Genomic DNA, 14,465 nt, shown 5'->3' with positions numbered 1-14,465 from the left:
TCTGAACTGTTGGGACAGACAATATTATCCATGTCCAAGAAGAGTCTATAAGTAAGCGATTTAGGTCTCCATGGCAGCAGGACTTCGCTCTCACTTTGCCAAAAGTGCTGCTTCCACTTCAAACACGTTGGATGGCTTTGTTCAGTGCAGACATGTTCTTACACACCAAACTAGGAAAATGTTTGATTATGGGCCTGGTTTTGTGCCCACATCTGTATTGTAATGCTAAATCTAAAATCTAAAACAGAATTGCAGGCCATGGCACTTCTCTGTAGTAGCAGCATTTATTTAGCTGCAACAAAGGTCAAAGTATCAATGCCACGGGCTTCCTGACATGTAGAACTGCAAAAATAGTTTACACAATAGACCTTTTATGAATTCACGCTGATGCAGTGAATACAAGCAGGTGGTTTTTGTGCTATAGCTGTCTTATCTGATCAGTACACTACAGAAAGGTTTCTAAAATAAAAGTACATGTTAGATGCACAAAGGTCTTATAATTTCCTCTGAAATGTGGTAAAGAATGGTTTAACATATCGAGGTTAAACATATAGTGTACAGGGGGTTTTAGTGCTGGCTCCCCCCCTTTTCTAAAACGAAATCATTAAACTTTGTTTCATACAAATTCCCCCTGGTTGCTAACCCCAGCTCACAGTCTGAGAACTGCTGCCAAAGCTAATTAATCAGCCAGTATCCCTTTTTTTTAGTCCAAGGACTTTTTTTGTTGAAAACAGCATTTGTGTAAATCTAGCTTCTGCAATGCGTATATGCGATAAACTCATTAGCTATACTGGTCTTATGTACAGAGGTAAAGCTACGTCTAATTAAAAGTTTATGGAGGAGTTGGAGCAGAAGGCCCCTAGAAAACCTGATGGTCTCTATTTGCCTCCACTGAAATTATTCATATACATCCCCACATGAATGGTGTTGGATGCACAGCCATAGGCAAATATCATTGCCAAGTTCCACTGATAAGTTTTTAGGTCCCATTGGCACCAATTAATCCCTTCTACTTTCTACCACCAACATCAAAAGCAACTAACTCCATGTTTTTTTTACATGCTTTTGCCCAACACTTTACCTTCATCCAGCAAGCTTGGAAGCAAAGAGTAATTTGGAAAAGAGTTAGCGATGCATAAGGTTTCCCAGTCTCACCCAGTATGAGAAAATAATTAATGGACAACAAAGACCAGCACTCACTCTCACAGTCAGGTAAATATCAGTTTTATTTCCAAAATATCAAAAAAAACAAAAAAAACCTCAACGTCTCTTTCACAAAGTAATTTGAGAGGAAAAATTAAAACTCCATTGTTGCTGTGTGAGTGTCGCTCTCGCTCCATCATGTTGTGTGGGACCTTCAATTCCAGCGGTGCATGTGTGTTTATGTTTGTAGCAAGAAACATCTTTACATCTGTACATCTGACTCGTAGTTCCCCTCTTGCTTACTGGTAGTACAGCTCAAGGTTCATCCCATCATGGATTTCATCTGGAGAGTTTTTGGTTAAGTACAACAAAAATAATCTTGATCTTTAAATCAAGAAAAAAAATTGTTTTTTTTTTTAACCAATTTAAACAATTTATGGATACATTTATGTTATAGATCATTGTGAGTGCAATAAAAAGAACTGCAGTTGTTCTGTGAGGGTGTAATAATGTTATGGTCATTATCATTATTAAATTAAAGGTAATGTAACTAAAACCACATAAGTATAACTACAGGGAAAAAAAAAAACTTTAAAGGATACAGTCACCCAGAGACACGTGGTCCTTGAATATGGTGTACCTGTGGAAAACAAAGGACAACATTTAGGTCCAAATAGATGAGTTATTTGTCATCAAGCACATCAAATCCCATTTGAGCAGCTCACCATTTCTTTAACACGATCTTATCATGCCGTGTTCCTGTCTGGGCAGCTATGAGCTTCTTCAGATCTCCGATGGTATCCTCAGAGCTGAAACACCAAAGTTAAGGAAGGGCAGTGTAACAGCTTGGAAAACATCCAGAGTGTTAACAAATGCGTGGTTAAAAAAATCTGAGCGTTGTCTGCTAATATCATTTTGTTTCTTTTGATCTTCAGATGGACGGCGCAGCAGCTTTGGACGCTCTGCTTTCCTCAATCAAAACACACGCAGGATGGCTAAAGTGTTCTAGCTAAACTGGTCAAACTCTCTCTGTAGCCCCGTGACAGACTGCTCCCGAACCCATTATAGGCAAAACACATCTAACACTTGACCAAACAAGATCCCTTCAAGCTGCGACACCTAGAAGTTACTGAAAATCATCAGACTTTTACCTGATTGTCAAGTGGCGTTCATACAAGTGGTATTATATCTGATGTCAAGTAATGGCAAGTGGTGGCAAGCACCATTTTTAAGCATCATTTGATGATAATAAACATAAATAGCGTCATATATTAAAAGGTAAAAGAACCTGAAAGACCAAAATGTAAGATACTGACTTTTTGTTTTAAATAAAGTTCACTTACAAGCTGAAATCTCAAATATGACTATTATAATCACCCACAGACTTGCAATTGTGGGATTCTGTATTAACGGAATGAAATAAGTCATAAGAAGTGCCAAGATAAACAGTGACACTGAATTTTAGTCTTATAACATACTTTAGAAACTCACATGTTAATAGATTCATTGTAAAACTATTCTCCACACCATTCTATAATATAAATGAGCTTTACTTGCGCCTTAAAAGTAATTTCAGAGCAGGGGTGCGCTGAAAGCAGATGCAGATGAATGCTGTACTGTTAAATGTCCTGACTTATGTTAACTCATCTCAAGACATCCCAGATGTCTGCACCTAAAACATTATTTTGACGTGTATGTTGAGAGACAATATTCAGCATCATTTTCAGAATTTCAGCAAAGGATACTTGCACTTGACCCGGACTTTCTTGCCTAGACGGTCGTTGCAAACCACTTCGATCATCTTTACGTCTGCAGAAAAAAGGAAGAGATGAGACAACGTTAGACAAATGAAGGTATTAGATGATAACCCTAGTGAGTTTGTTTTACAGAAGACGCGCTGGAAATCACAGGCACAGAAATCTACTGAAATCAGCCAGGTTGTTTTGTTTAGCTAACGTTAGCTGTTGCTCACAACACCACGTTAATGTTAAACAAACGGGACTTATATTTAAATACACTCATGGGCAGCTTTATGTGTTCAAAATCCGAAACATTATGATACCGTATAAAAACCGCACGCTGAAGCTGTCATCCTTACCTTGAAACGTGCAGCAGAAAAAACAATTATTTCCTTCGCTGATATTTTCTGGAAACCTCTCGGTCCTGCTTACCGTAAAGCTGGTTTAGTTGCGAATTCGCCTTCCTACCAATCAAATGAGGACTACGATGATTGGCGATCTCGCTAGACCTATCACAGAACAAAAACCCCCACCAAAGGCGGACCTAATACTGAAAACAACTTTTACCATAAACGTCAGGCCAACTGTCGTAATCTGCCTAGCTGCAGCTTGGTTCGTCACACGGCTTCTAGATTGAAATCAAATTTGAAAACGCTGCTGCAGAAAGCAACATGGCAGACGAGGAGAACCTACCGCCCGGATGGGAGAAAAGAATGAGCCGCAGTTCAGGTGATAAAACACGAGCCAAAAGAAGCTAAGTGTCCTAAATAGTGAGCTAAAGTGCAGTGTATAGTGAACTTAGCTCAGTAGCTAGCAACCTCAGCATCGTGCATTAGTGCTGAAACGAGGTTGGAGTGACGTGTTTAATCATTGCAGTCTAAAAGCAGCGAGGGGTTAGTCGCTGCTGTCATTGTCTTTATTTAATTGTGGCGTTTTCTCAGCTTGTTTTAGGCACCTTAGCTTCATTATCGCGCCAAAGCTGATTCATTCAACCTGGCTGCGGCAGGGCCCTGCATGACGTCAGCCCGCCCCAGCGCCTCACCTGCAGACTGAACGAGTCCCAGCAGTAGGACGCTTTTCAGAATGCTAAACTTATGCGTCCTCTCTCCTCCCTCCTCACGTGACTCAGGTTATCGTCATAGCTCTCGTGCTGTGGTGTTTTGTAAGGACCAGTAAATTCTAATACAGCACAGTTACACGGAGAAACACTGTAATATTTAATATACAGTTAACCTAAATGTTTTAGCATCCCTCAAAGAAGCAAATTACCTAAAAAAAGAAAGAAAAACAAAACAGTTACTGTGAGGTGAACATTGCTGGGATCGTTGCTCAAAGTCTTAAACACTTTTATTTAATTTGTTTTTGTTTAATTTTGCATTACCTAATTACTCCCTGGAGAAAGTAATTTGTTAAACTACTTGTTATACTTTGCGGTACTCCACCGCAACATGACTGACAGCATGTTGTGATGCATTATAAGCCTTAGGCTACATCCCACACAGTGACACAAACCCCCATCATAATGGAGGCTGTAAGATTTTTTTTTTTTTTTTTTTTTTTTTGTAGTGATAACACGTGGCAAAGTTGAAAACCAACTCAAGGAGCCTTCAGAACAACCACCACACTGATTCTACTGTTGAAACATGTACAGGTAGAAATGGAGGCTGAGCCTGATGGCTCATCACTTCCTTTATTACCTGTTGGGCTCTGGCTGCTGACTAAGGGTTAGGATACACCGACTCTGGGTTCTTCACCATGAAGATGTTTGTAAAAAGATGTTGCGTTAACAGTATAATGCAGCAGTTTCTGCTCTGGATGCAGTTTGCGCTTCGTGATCTCATCCTTTCATTCAATGAAATGGCAACATCGCCACTTCTCAAATGTTGTAAACTGCTCCACCATTTTCCTCCTCCCTCCAAAAATCTGAACTCAGCTGACAGCAGCACAGGAAGAAAACTGCTGGTTTGATTTTTTTTCCTCTTTTCTTTCAATCTGCCCATTGCTGAGATAATTGAAGAACCTTTTCAATGCAAATAGTGAAATGATGTAATGCAGTTGCTGAAATTAGTACAGTGATATGTTACAGTACTGCCTGTCTTGTTACCTTGTAGCCTGTTATATCAACGACTAATAACGATAAGTAAGGAAGTAACAATAATGCAAGTAAATAAAAGGTAAATATTTGGAAGATATAAAATAAAAAATACTAATATTTTGTTATTTATTTTTTTAGCATATCTAAAGATGGCTTGAGAGATTTTTTTTTTTTTTTTTTTTTTAATTGGCCTGTTAGAGACTTGAATGACTTTCAGACTGTGAAGGAGAAGCTGCTTTAAGCTTTGAAATTGTTCTTAAGTGAGGGCTTGTGTGGGAGTCTGTGAGTTGGACAGGTGGCCCAGCTGTGCACCGTGACTCACTCGACACTGACAATAAAACCACAAAGTTCTCATTTAGCAACAGCAGCTCCTCCATCGACACGTACCTCCTTCATGTCTCTCTGAGATGGCTAGGAAGAGCCGTCTCCTAGTGACAGTGCCAGCAACTAGTTGCCAACTAGTACTGGACAACAAGCTAATTGCTTTATATGAAGATGGAGCCTGACCAAAGGAAGAAAGGAGGCATGCTTGAGTCATGGAAAGCACCCAAAGCATATAAAAGCTCGGCAGAGCCACTTTAATGTCACCCCGTGGTTTGTGGGCACCAGCTTTGAAACTTGCAGTGTGGCAGTTGGGCTTTCACCATCTTGGTCTTATGAAACCACACATGAAAATGTTAGCACTGCAAAAGAAGTCTTTATTTGCAAAGATAAAAACAGTCAAGTTTCATGATGTTGGACTGCAGCTTTAAGGTCACAGTGACCCTTTCCACGTCCACTCCAATATGGTGGATATGTTTCTGTAGAGAAGCAGGCTGACACAATGTCAAGCAAAACTGCTGCTATATAAATATGAGGTGTGAAGGTCCAGGGCTGGTTAGAAGGGGATTGGCCTAATAAATGAATCAATGGTCCATGAAAACAGTCTTAAAATAAGAATTACTTTTAAAACAGAAGAAACCGAATAGTTGACTCAGTGTTTAAGTACAATCGAATCCTAAACTAGAGAAAGGTGCTTCTTTTAAAAGTGTACGGCCTCAGCAGCATTTTTTTTCTTTTACATCTTTTTGCTGAAAGGCTGTGAAGGATTCAAAGGTGGTTCTTCTATGAAGACATCCTGCGATATTTATTTTCTCCTGTGCAGATGGCCTTTAATGTCTAATATAAAAGGCTTCGCTCATAGTTGTAAACTCACACAATAAGCTTTTTTTAGTCAGTTTGGTTATTGTGGCTTTTTGATAGCATCTCTGATGCTTTTCTCTCATTACCTTTATTTACAGTCATGGCAGGAAGCAGTTTGGTTTTTTTTGTTTGTTTTTTTCTTTTTAGCAGTTCACTACAGTGGCTTACACACATCATCAGTGATCAGCTGTCGAAGAAAGGTGGACATATAGCAGCTTAAATGATGGCTCTAACTCTCAGGTGTACTCCAGGATAACTTGCTTGGTTCAGCGTCGGCCATCCCTGTGTAAAACTCAAGTGTTTGACATATTTCGTGTGAAGTGAGGCCAGTTGCTGTAGCACAGTATTCTGTACTGGGTGAATGGGTAGCTGCAGAGTCCGTGTTGTGTTTACATGTGTTTAAAAAGATCTTAATAAAGCTTAATGAATTTACTGGTTCTCTGTCATTACTTCAACAGGCAAAGTGTACTACTTCAACCACATCACTAATGCCAGCCAGTGGGAACGTCCAGTGGGAGACGGACGTGGCGAGCCAGATAAGGTTGTGTGTAATGTTTAGTAACTGCCTGTTTTTTTGTTTTGTTTTTTTTTGTTTGTTTGTTTGGTTTTTTTTTTTTGATGCACGTGATGAGTCAGTGCTACTTTCCCTAAAGAGGTACTGAAACACATTTTACACGGCATGTTCAGATTCCAGCTAGGGTACTGGTAATGCCTGCAAATTATTTATGATTTGACAAGTATTGTGAAAAATCAATTTGGCCGGGGCATAGCGTTCTCCAGGATAACATTTGAAATGTTCCTGTAAGACATCAGGGAGCTGCCTGCAATATGACACGTATGCATTTAAATAGTGATAGGAGGAACGGTGCAGAGAAATGGAATTCAGTCATTAACAGTATTATATGTCACATGATTATTAATAAAGACTGATGGACAACGGTGCTTTTACTTAGCTAATGGTTATCGTCATTGCTGATCAGTATGTATCTTATCTTATCACAATACTTAGTTATGAAGCAGATAGGGGGGAAAAAACATCAACAGCACCACCTGGTGGACTGAAACAGTAATTTATTTTATTATTCTAGGACTAAGGAGTTTAGTTTTTTCTTTTACACTTGCGACTTATGTAATGTTGATTGGTGTTCTTGTATGTTCATGACATCTGGTGGAAGGTCAAAGGAGGAACCAGTCAAATATAGTTGTAGGGCTGCATGACTTGCTGTAAAGTTGAAATTCTGCCATCCAAATTGTAAAGTGGTTCTGATACTCCAACATCTGGAGTGTTAACACACAAATACTGATATATTTGTATATGTATATATGTTTTAAAATTCAGGTACGCTGCTCTCATCTCTTGGTGAAGCATAATCAGTCGCGTCGTCCATCTTCCTGGAGGGAACAAAACATTACACGATCTAAAGATGAGGCCTTGGATTTGATTCAGAGTAAGTAAGGCAGCACGGAGAGGAGATTTTACGAAGTCTGATGAATGCATTTAATATCTTCTGTCTTCTGTGCAGAGTACATAGAACAGATCAAGTCTGGACAGGAGAAGTTTGAGTCCCTGGCATCTCAGTTTAGCGACTGCAGCTCCGCTAAGAATGGTGGAGATTTGGGACTGTTTGGTAGAGGTATGCACGGCATGATGTCATTCTCTGTTCAGTGCAGTCTCTCATTCAGCATCTCCTTCATCTGTCTTTCTGAATAAAACGAAATCCTGCACATAGCTCTCCATCAAGTGATCAAACATTCAGTGCATGAATAACTGATAGTAGTGACAAGTTAAACCAGCAGTTTGTGAGCACAGTTTAATTCCGTATTTGTCACACATTTCAAAAATCAATCAATTTTCAATATGAGACAAAGATAACCAGAGTAAATACAGAAGTTGCAGTTTTTACCCCTCGGCCATAAAAAGCCGATGTGGTATTGTCGTCACTCTCACTGACGCATGGGTGGCATGAATGCACAAGTTTGTGAATGCGATAACTCAAAGCAAAGTTCACACTATAGGTGTATCTCCTAAGAATCTTGGGCAAGTTCAGATTTCATTAACCTCGACCTAAATGTCAATATTAGAGGTGAAGTTTTCTGAAAAATCTTGTGAATGCGATAAAGAAGGAAGTCTCGATTTTCAAATTTATACCATAGGAGCATCAGCCACGAGGCTTTAAGGCTTTAGGAGTAGCACTGGCTATAAATAAATGAGGTCAATAAATGACCTCATTTATTATGATGATCTGAAACACACCAGCAAGTCCACCTCTGAAATCAGCTTTGTGTGGAGCTGCTCTGGCCATTGGTTCTTGAAAACCCTCAAATGTGGCTGAATTAAAACATTTTGCAAAGAAGAGTTGGCCCAAATTTGTCCACAGCGAAGTGAAAAAGATTATTGGCAGTTATCACAAACGCTTGATTGCAGTTCTTGCTGTTAAGGTAAGCACAACCAGTTATTAGGGTTACTAAATACAATCATTAAAAATTGCCCTTTACTTTTACTCAGATTGCCATCGGCTGACATTAGTATTTGTTTGACCTGAAACTGTACGTTAGGCTTGTAGGAGCTGTTTTTGTGTTGTTACCTATGTGTGCCACTAGGGGTCACTTTTTGAATGTTTATGGTGTCTTACTTAGAATAGAATAGAATAGAATAGCCTTTATTGTCATTGTACAGAGTACAACGAAATTGGAGTGCCACTCCCTTGGTGCAAGTTTCAATAATAAATACAAATGTAAAATATAAAAAGTACAAAAAAAAAAACAATCGTATTACTCAAACAATAGTATGTACAATATATATAGGATAGCAGCATTAATATAATGACAGTATGAGTAGCAGCATAATATAATGACAGTGACGGTATGGAATAGGTTCAATTGTTTTTGTGCTTATTTACTACGGTGATAGCTCTGGGAAAGAAGCTATCCCTGAATCTGTTTGTCCTGGTTTTATGTGACCTGTACCGTCGGTCTGACGGTAATAGTTCAAACAGTTGATTGCTGGGGTGAGAGTAGTCCTTGATGATATTGCCAGCTCTGCTGAGGTACCGAGAGTTTGCAGTGACCTCCAGGCTGGGCAGAGAGCAGCCAGTGATCTTCTGGGCTGTGTTGATGACCCTCTGCAGTACTTTCCTGTCCGCAGCTGAGCACCCTGCATACCATGATGTTATGCCGTACGTTAGGATGCTCTCTATGGTGGCTCTGTAAAATGTCACCAGCAGCCTCTCCTCCAGGTTGTTCCTCCTGAGCACTCTCAGAAAGTGGAGACGCTGCTGGGCCTTTTTAACCACCGCCGTGGTGTTTGCAGTCCAGGAGAGGTCATCAGAGATGTGCACGCCCAGAAACCTCATGGAGTGTACCCTCTCCACACAGTTCCTGTGGATGTAGAGTGGGGCCGGGTCTGCTCTGCCCTTCCTGAAGTCCAAGATAAGTTCTTTAGTTTTCGTGGTGTTCAGTTGGAGGTTGTTAACTGAACACCACTCAGTCAGTCTGTTGACCTCATCTCTGTAGTCCGACTCATCCCCCCTTGAGATGAGTCCAACCACTGTGGTGTCATCCGCGAACTTTATGATGGTGTTTGAGAGATGGGTAGGGGAGCAGTCGGATGTGTAGAGCGTAAACAGGAGGGGACTCAAAACACATCCTTGTGGAGACCCGGTGCTGAGTGTGATGGTGCTGGACAGGTGGGGGCCGAGTCTGACAGACTGTGGTCTATTTGTCAGGAAGTCCTTGATCCAGAGGCAGATGGGGGTGGAGAGTCCCAGGTGAGACAGTTTCTGGACCAGGATCTCCGGGATGATATGATTGAATGCTGAGCTAAAGTCCAGGAAGAGCATTCTCACATAGCTTCCTCGGTGCTCCAGGTGACTCAGCGCAGTGTGGAGCGCTATGGTGATAGCGTCCTCGGTGGATCGATTTGTCCTGTAGGCAAATTGGTGGGGGTCCAGAGTGGGAGGCAGACCGGCCCTGATGTGCTGACAGACCAGTCTCTCAAAGCACTTCATCACTACAGGCGTAAGTGCAACAGGCCTGTAGTCATTTGGGCTGGCCACAGCTGTCTTCTTGGCGATGGGGATGATGGTGGAGGTTTTGAGGCAGGGCGGGACGGTGTTTGATGACAAGGAAAGGTTGAAGATTTTAGTGAAGACTCCGGTCAGTTCGTCAGCACATGCTCTGAGAACCTTTCCATGTATTCCATCAGGACCTGCCGCCTTCCTGGGATTCACTGACCTTAGAACACACCTCACTTGATGCTCCCTGAGTGTTAGTGTGCCAGTGCTGGGGGCGGGTGGAAGTGGTGTGGCAGCTGGGGGCCTGGTCGTCTCAAAGCGGGCGAAGAAACGGTTTAGATCCTCAGCCAGCGAGGCATCAGTCCTAGATGTCGCCTGGTTATTGCTTCTGTAGTTGGTAATGTGATTGATCCCCTGCCACATTTTTCTGGGGTCGTTGTCAGCAAAGTGATCTTCAATCCTTCTCCTATAGTCTGTTTTAGCTTTCCTGATGCCTCTACTCAGGTCTGCCCTGGCCGCCCTATACGCAGCCCTGTCCCCTGACTTGAAGGCAGTGTTGCGGCTTTTTAGGAGGGATTGTACTTCGCTATTCATCCAGGGTTTTTGATTTGGAAACACCCTGACCCTTTTGTTGACGGTGACATTGTCAACACAGTTCCTGATGTACGAGAGTACAGTGTCCGTGTACTCCTGGAGGTTGTGGCTGGAGAATAAATCCCATACAGTTGTTGAGAAGCAGTCCTGCAGTTGAGAAAGGGCTCCTTCAGGCCAAGTTTTTATTGTCTTTGTCTGGGGCTTTGTTTTTCTCAGCAGGGGGGTGTAGGTGGGGGTGAGGGACATGCAGAGGTGGTCAGATCCAGCCAGGTGGGGGAGGGGTGTCGCTCTGAAAGCATGCCTGATGTTTGAATAGACATGGTCCAAAGTGTGTTCTCCTCTCGTAGCAAAGTCCACAAACTGGACAAATTTAGGAAGCACAGTCTTTAGGCACGCTTTGTTAAAGTCGCCGGCGACAATAAAAACCCCATCGGGGTGGGCAAGCTGTTGTTTGTTAAGGTACTTAAGGTATGCACAGGTAATTATCAGCGGGTGTTGTTGTTCGGAAGGAGCAAACGGTTTGTGATACACTGGAAACTAAGAGAACTGCTGAACAACAAATGCAACCAGTTGAAAGCATTAAAGGTGTTAAATGGGCAAGATAAGCACAGCTGGATTTATTGGACTTTCTCAAGTTTCATTCATAAGAGTGGCACCGCGTCACCCCCACCATCGAACACCTAAGTGGCTTCAAGTGTAGGCTTAGCCTGTACAAGGCTGTTATCTGGCTGCACAAACTCTGTAGAACTGAATAAAAGAAATGAATGTAGTTAATCATGTAAATTAGCTAATATGTCATTAATATGAAATAGTCATACAAATGAATGATTAACTATAGATGCACGTTCTGATGTGCATCATGTTGTATGATGGTTGGATAATGGCTCAGTGTGTGTTTCTGCTTTAGGTCAGATGCAGAAGCCTTTTGAAGACGCCTCCTTTGCTCTCAAAGTGGGAGACATGAGCGGCCCTGTTTTTACTGACTCTGGAGTCCACATCATCCTACGCACTGGTTGACAAGAAGACTCCGCACGTTGTACTTTCCTCTTCCATCATCAAGCACACATACAAAGTCTAACCCAGTCAATCCTGCAGATTATTTTAATGGCACATAGCACCCCAGTAAACAAAGCTTAAAGCCTGCATCGCATCATTTGAGGCAGGATCCGTTTGTTCCAAGCACCATTAAACTATTATTCTTTAAGATCTTTTATTAACGATGACAGTGCCTGTTGAAGTGACCGCCCTATGGAAACTTTCATGTGAGTGAGGATTATTTAAAGTCTACTTGGTATGTGCATGACTTCTAAAGGACCACTTACTGTATGTTTCCCTATAAGATTTCCCATTTCCACTGTATGTGTGCCAAAGCAGTTCCTTAACTGTTTTGGAAAATAGGTTCAAATACTTTCTAATATTAGCAGCATCCCTGCAGATGGAGAAAGCACTGTTGTTCTGAGTTTACTAGAGTTAATCTTTGTGTTTTTCATTATTCAAAAAATGGAATTATTTCTTTCCACAATCCACTCTGAAAACGCATGATTTCTGGCCTTTGGATATGCCTTGATGGCACCGCTGAAAGCTTGCAGGTTTTAACAATAATCTCCACAGCTTTTAAAACCATCAATGTTCAGATGAACTGTTAACACTGTTGTGTCATTAAGGCAAAAATAAAATCTCCTTTTGTAAGTCTGCCTTTCTTTATTTCCGTGATTTAACCACCTTCAAGCGTTTCCAGTTTAGAAACTCTTTAGGAAGAGACAGGAAGTGACTAAAGTGTAGATTGTATATCGGTTTTAAACCTCTGATCTGGTGTTATGTGTTGGGTCTTCAAAACAGGTGTGTGTATAGATCCTTAGTTTTTGTATGTGAGGCTTTTCTTTTTCATAGCCTATAAAAATAAAGACCTTTCAAACATGTGAGCAATGCAGCGCATTAAAGAAAAACTACTTCTTGCTTCTCATCCCAACAAAGGACATCTATAGGGGAAAAAAGGTTCCATATGAAAAATATTAAAGGACAAATGGAAAAATTAACCGCATAAATCTGATGTAATTAAAATCCGTAAAAGCTGCTGTCAAATACTCATGTTTAGGCTGTCATAAAGCACAATAATAGACATTCATTTCTGGGATGTTAGGTTTGTTTTCAAGTTGATTTATAGAAATGAAAAACTGTTTGGTGTCAACCATTGATTGGTGTAGTGGTTAACACCACACATATGTTTGACCTGGTTCAGTGCCCAAGTCTGTTCTACATAAACCTTAGTGTTGCAATTTAGTCATATCTTTAAATGTATCTTTTTAATGTACCCACAGACATGTACTGGTGGTTCTGTAGTCACTAGACATCTTGACTGTAAAGCCCTGGTTCTCCCTTGGCAAATGTTTTCAACATTTCACCACTATCTCCTTTCACTTTTCATACGTAAGTTGTCTTGGATTCCTCCCAATGCTTTTATGTGTTTCCCATTCTCAGAATCAGCTCTGTTTGTAAACACACCTGACCTCTTTCACAAGCTGTTTTCTGCAGTGAAAATAACAAATCACAAGTTTTTATTGGTCAATTATTGCTTAAGCATGCGTGTCAACTTCACTACTAGGCATTTTTATAAATAATCATGCTAATCATGATTAGGCCATTTGACACCATCACATCTGGACAAAAAACGTTTCTCTTATAGAAAATGTTATAAAGGCTGTGTGGAAGTTCCTCAAACCATATGCATTATAGTGCTGTGAGATACAGCAAGTTTTGGTATTGATCTGATATCAAATACAGTCCCAGGACTGCTGATGCCAATACACATGTGCACATATACACATACTTTTAACATAAGAAGGGCAGCTTTGTTGGGGAGATTATGGAGTGTGTCATGACTTATTAATCATCATTATTTTGCAATATCTGAACATATTTTAATGATCCCTAACTCATTGGGATTTTTACATTGCACTTAAATTAGTTAACATGACAAAAAACACCTTTTTGGTCTGGCATGTAAATATGCCTGAAAGTCAGAAATTGACCCATTTCTGTTGTTTAAATGTGCAAAAGACTATTAACATGTGACAGTCAACACAAAAAGGTTCAGACAGTTTTCATAGTGTGTTTTCATTCAGTGGGCTACAGACTGAACTTGGAGGATAGAAATAAAGTATTGATCGTACGTTGCTATTATTGATCCGATACCAATACCTGCATTGGTATTGATACTATCGACTGCTGTGTTCTTTCTAAAGGCCAGCAGAGAAAAACTCCTGTAGATCACGTTATAAAAGAATATATGTAAGTAACCACAGAGAAAACTGTGGGGTCTTTTTATTATGAGAGAAGATGAGTAAAGTCAAAGTATAAGTTTTCAAAATTTATTAGGCGGGTAAAGGTTCAAATTAAGATGGCTGCTGTGTCTCTTTCTCGGTTTAGTGAGCCAAACAGACAAAGGTCACTGCATCCAAGCAGTAAACACTTTTATCATGAGTCACACAAACAGAATATTAATATGATTGGTTAAAAAGTTGGGGAGTAACTGTGATTTATACTTGGCTTTTCCCTTATTTGGGATTTGGTCTGGCTCTCGCTCATCATACATCTCCTGCAGTGGGCATCTCCCTGTGGAGAGATGGAGAGAAAACTCCTCCCTACACACACACACCAGAATTTACAGCCTCCAGTACTTTTCCAGGGCACCCTGACTCC

The 14,465-nt window shown here is 40.8% G+C and overlaps 2 protein-coding genes across 2 annotated transcripts; one reads left to right on the top strand and one right to left on the bottom strand.

Moving 5' to 3' along the window:
* Positions 1-1,208: 1,208 nt before the first annotated feature.
* ubl5 (ubiquitin like protein 5) lies at positions 1,209-3,366 on the bottom strand. Its single transcript, XM_084931875.1, has 5 exons — positions 3,242-3,366; positions 2,889-2,952; positions 1,869-1,952; positions 1,746-1,783; positions 1,209-1,486 (listed from the first exon to the last, which is right to left on the bottom strand). The coding sequence occupies exons 2-5, from the start codon at positions 2,942-2,944 to the stop codon at positions 1,443-1,445; spliced, it is 222 nt and encodes a 73-aa protein (XP_084788001.1). The 5' UTR covers positions 2,945-2,952; positions 3,242-3,366; the 3' UTR covers positions 1,209-1,442.
* Positions 3,367-3,455: 89 nt separating this feature from the next.
* Positions 3,456-12,455, top strand: pin1 (peptidylprolyl cis/trans isomerase, NIMA-interacting 1). Its single transcript, XM_084931874.1, has 5 exons — positions 3,456-3,611; positions 6,618-6,700; positions 7,499-7,607; positions 7,683-7,793; positions 11,674-12,455. The coding sequence occupies exons 1-5, from the start codon at positions 3,554-3,556 to the stop codon at positions 11,781-11,783; spliced, it is 471 nt and encodes a 156-aa protein (XP_084788000.1). The 5' UTR covers positions 3,456-3,553; the 3' UTR covers positions 11,784-12,455.
* Positions 12,456-14,465: the final 2,010 nt, after the last annotated feature.

The sequence above is a fragment of the Perissodus microlepis genome, chromosome 6 (assembly GCF_051167445.1).
Source record: "Perissodus microlepis isolate ML-2025 ecotype Zambia chromosome 6, ASM5116744v1, whole genome shotgun sequence".
NCBI classification, from domain to species: Eukaryota; Metazoa; Chordata; class Actinopteri; order Cichliformes; family Cichlidae; genus Perissodus; species Perissodus microlepis.
The sequence above is the reverse complement of the archived record's forward strand: the minus strand, read 5'-3'. Positions and strand labels throughout refer to the sequence as shown.

Excerpts from the sequence above, each read along its gene's own strand:
- pin1 (XM_084931874.1), top strand. The coding sequence starts at position 3,554 with ATGGCAGACGAGGAGAACCTACCGCCCGGATGGGAGAAAAGAATGAGC. Across the intron at positions 6,701-7,498 it reads GACGTGGCGAGCCAGATAAG|GTACGCTGCTCTCATCTCTT; the intron begins GTTGTGTGTAAT and ends TTTAAAATTCAG. Across the intron at positions 7,608-7,682 it reads GGCCTTGGATTTGATTCAGA|AGTACATAGAACAGATCAAG; the intron begins GTAAGTAAGGCA and ends TCTTCTGTGCAG.
- ubl5 (XM_084931875.1), bottom strand. The coding sequence starts at position 2,944 with ATGATCGAAGTGGTTTGCAACGACCGTCTAGGCAAGAAAGTCCGGGTC. Across the intron at positions 1,784-1,868 it reads AAGATCGTGTTAAAGAAATG|GTACACCATATTCAAGGACC; the intron begins GTGAGCTGCTCA and ends TGTTTTCCACAG. Across the intron at positions 1,487-1,745 it reads CCACGTGTCTCTGGGTGACT|ATGAAATCCATGATGGGATG; the intron begins GTATCCTTTAAA and ends AAAACTCTCCAG.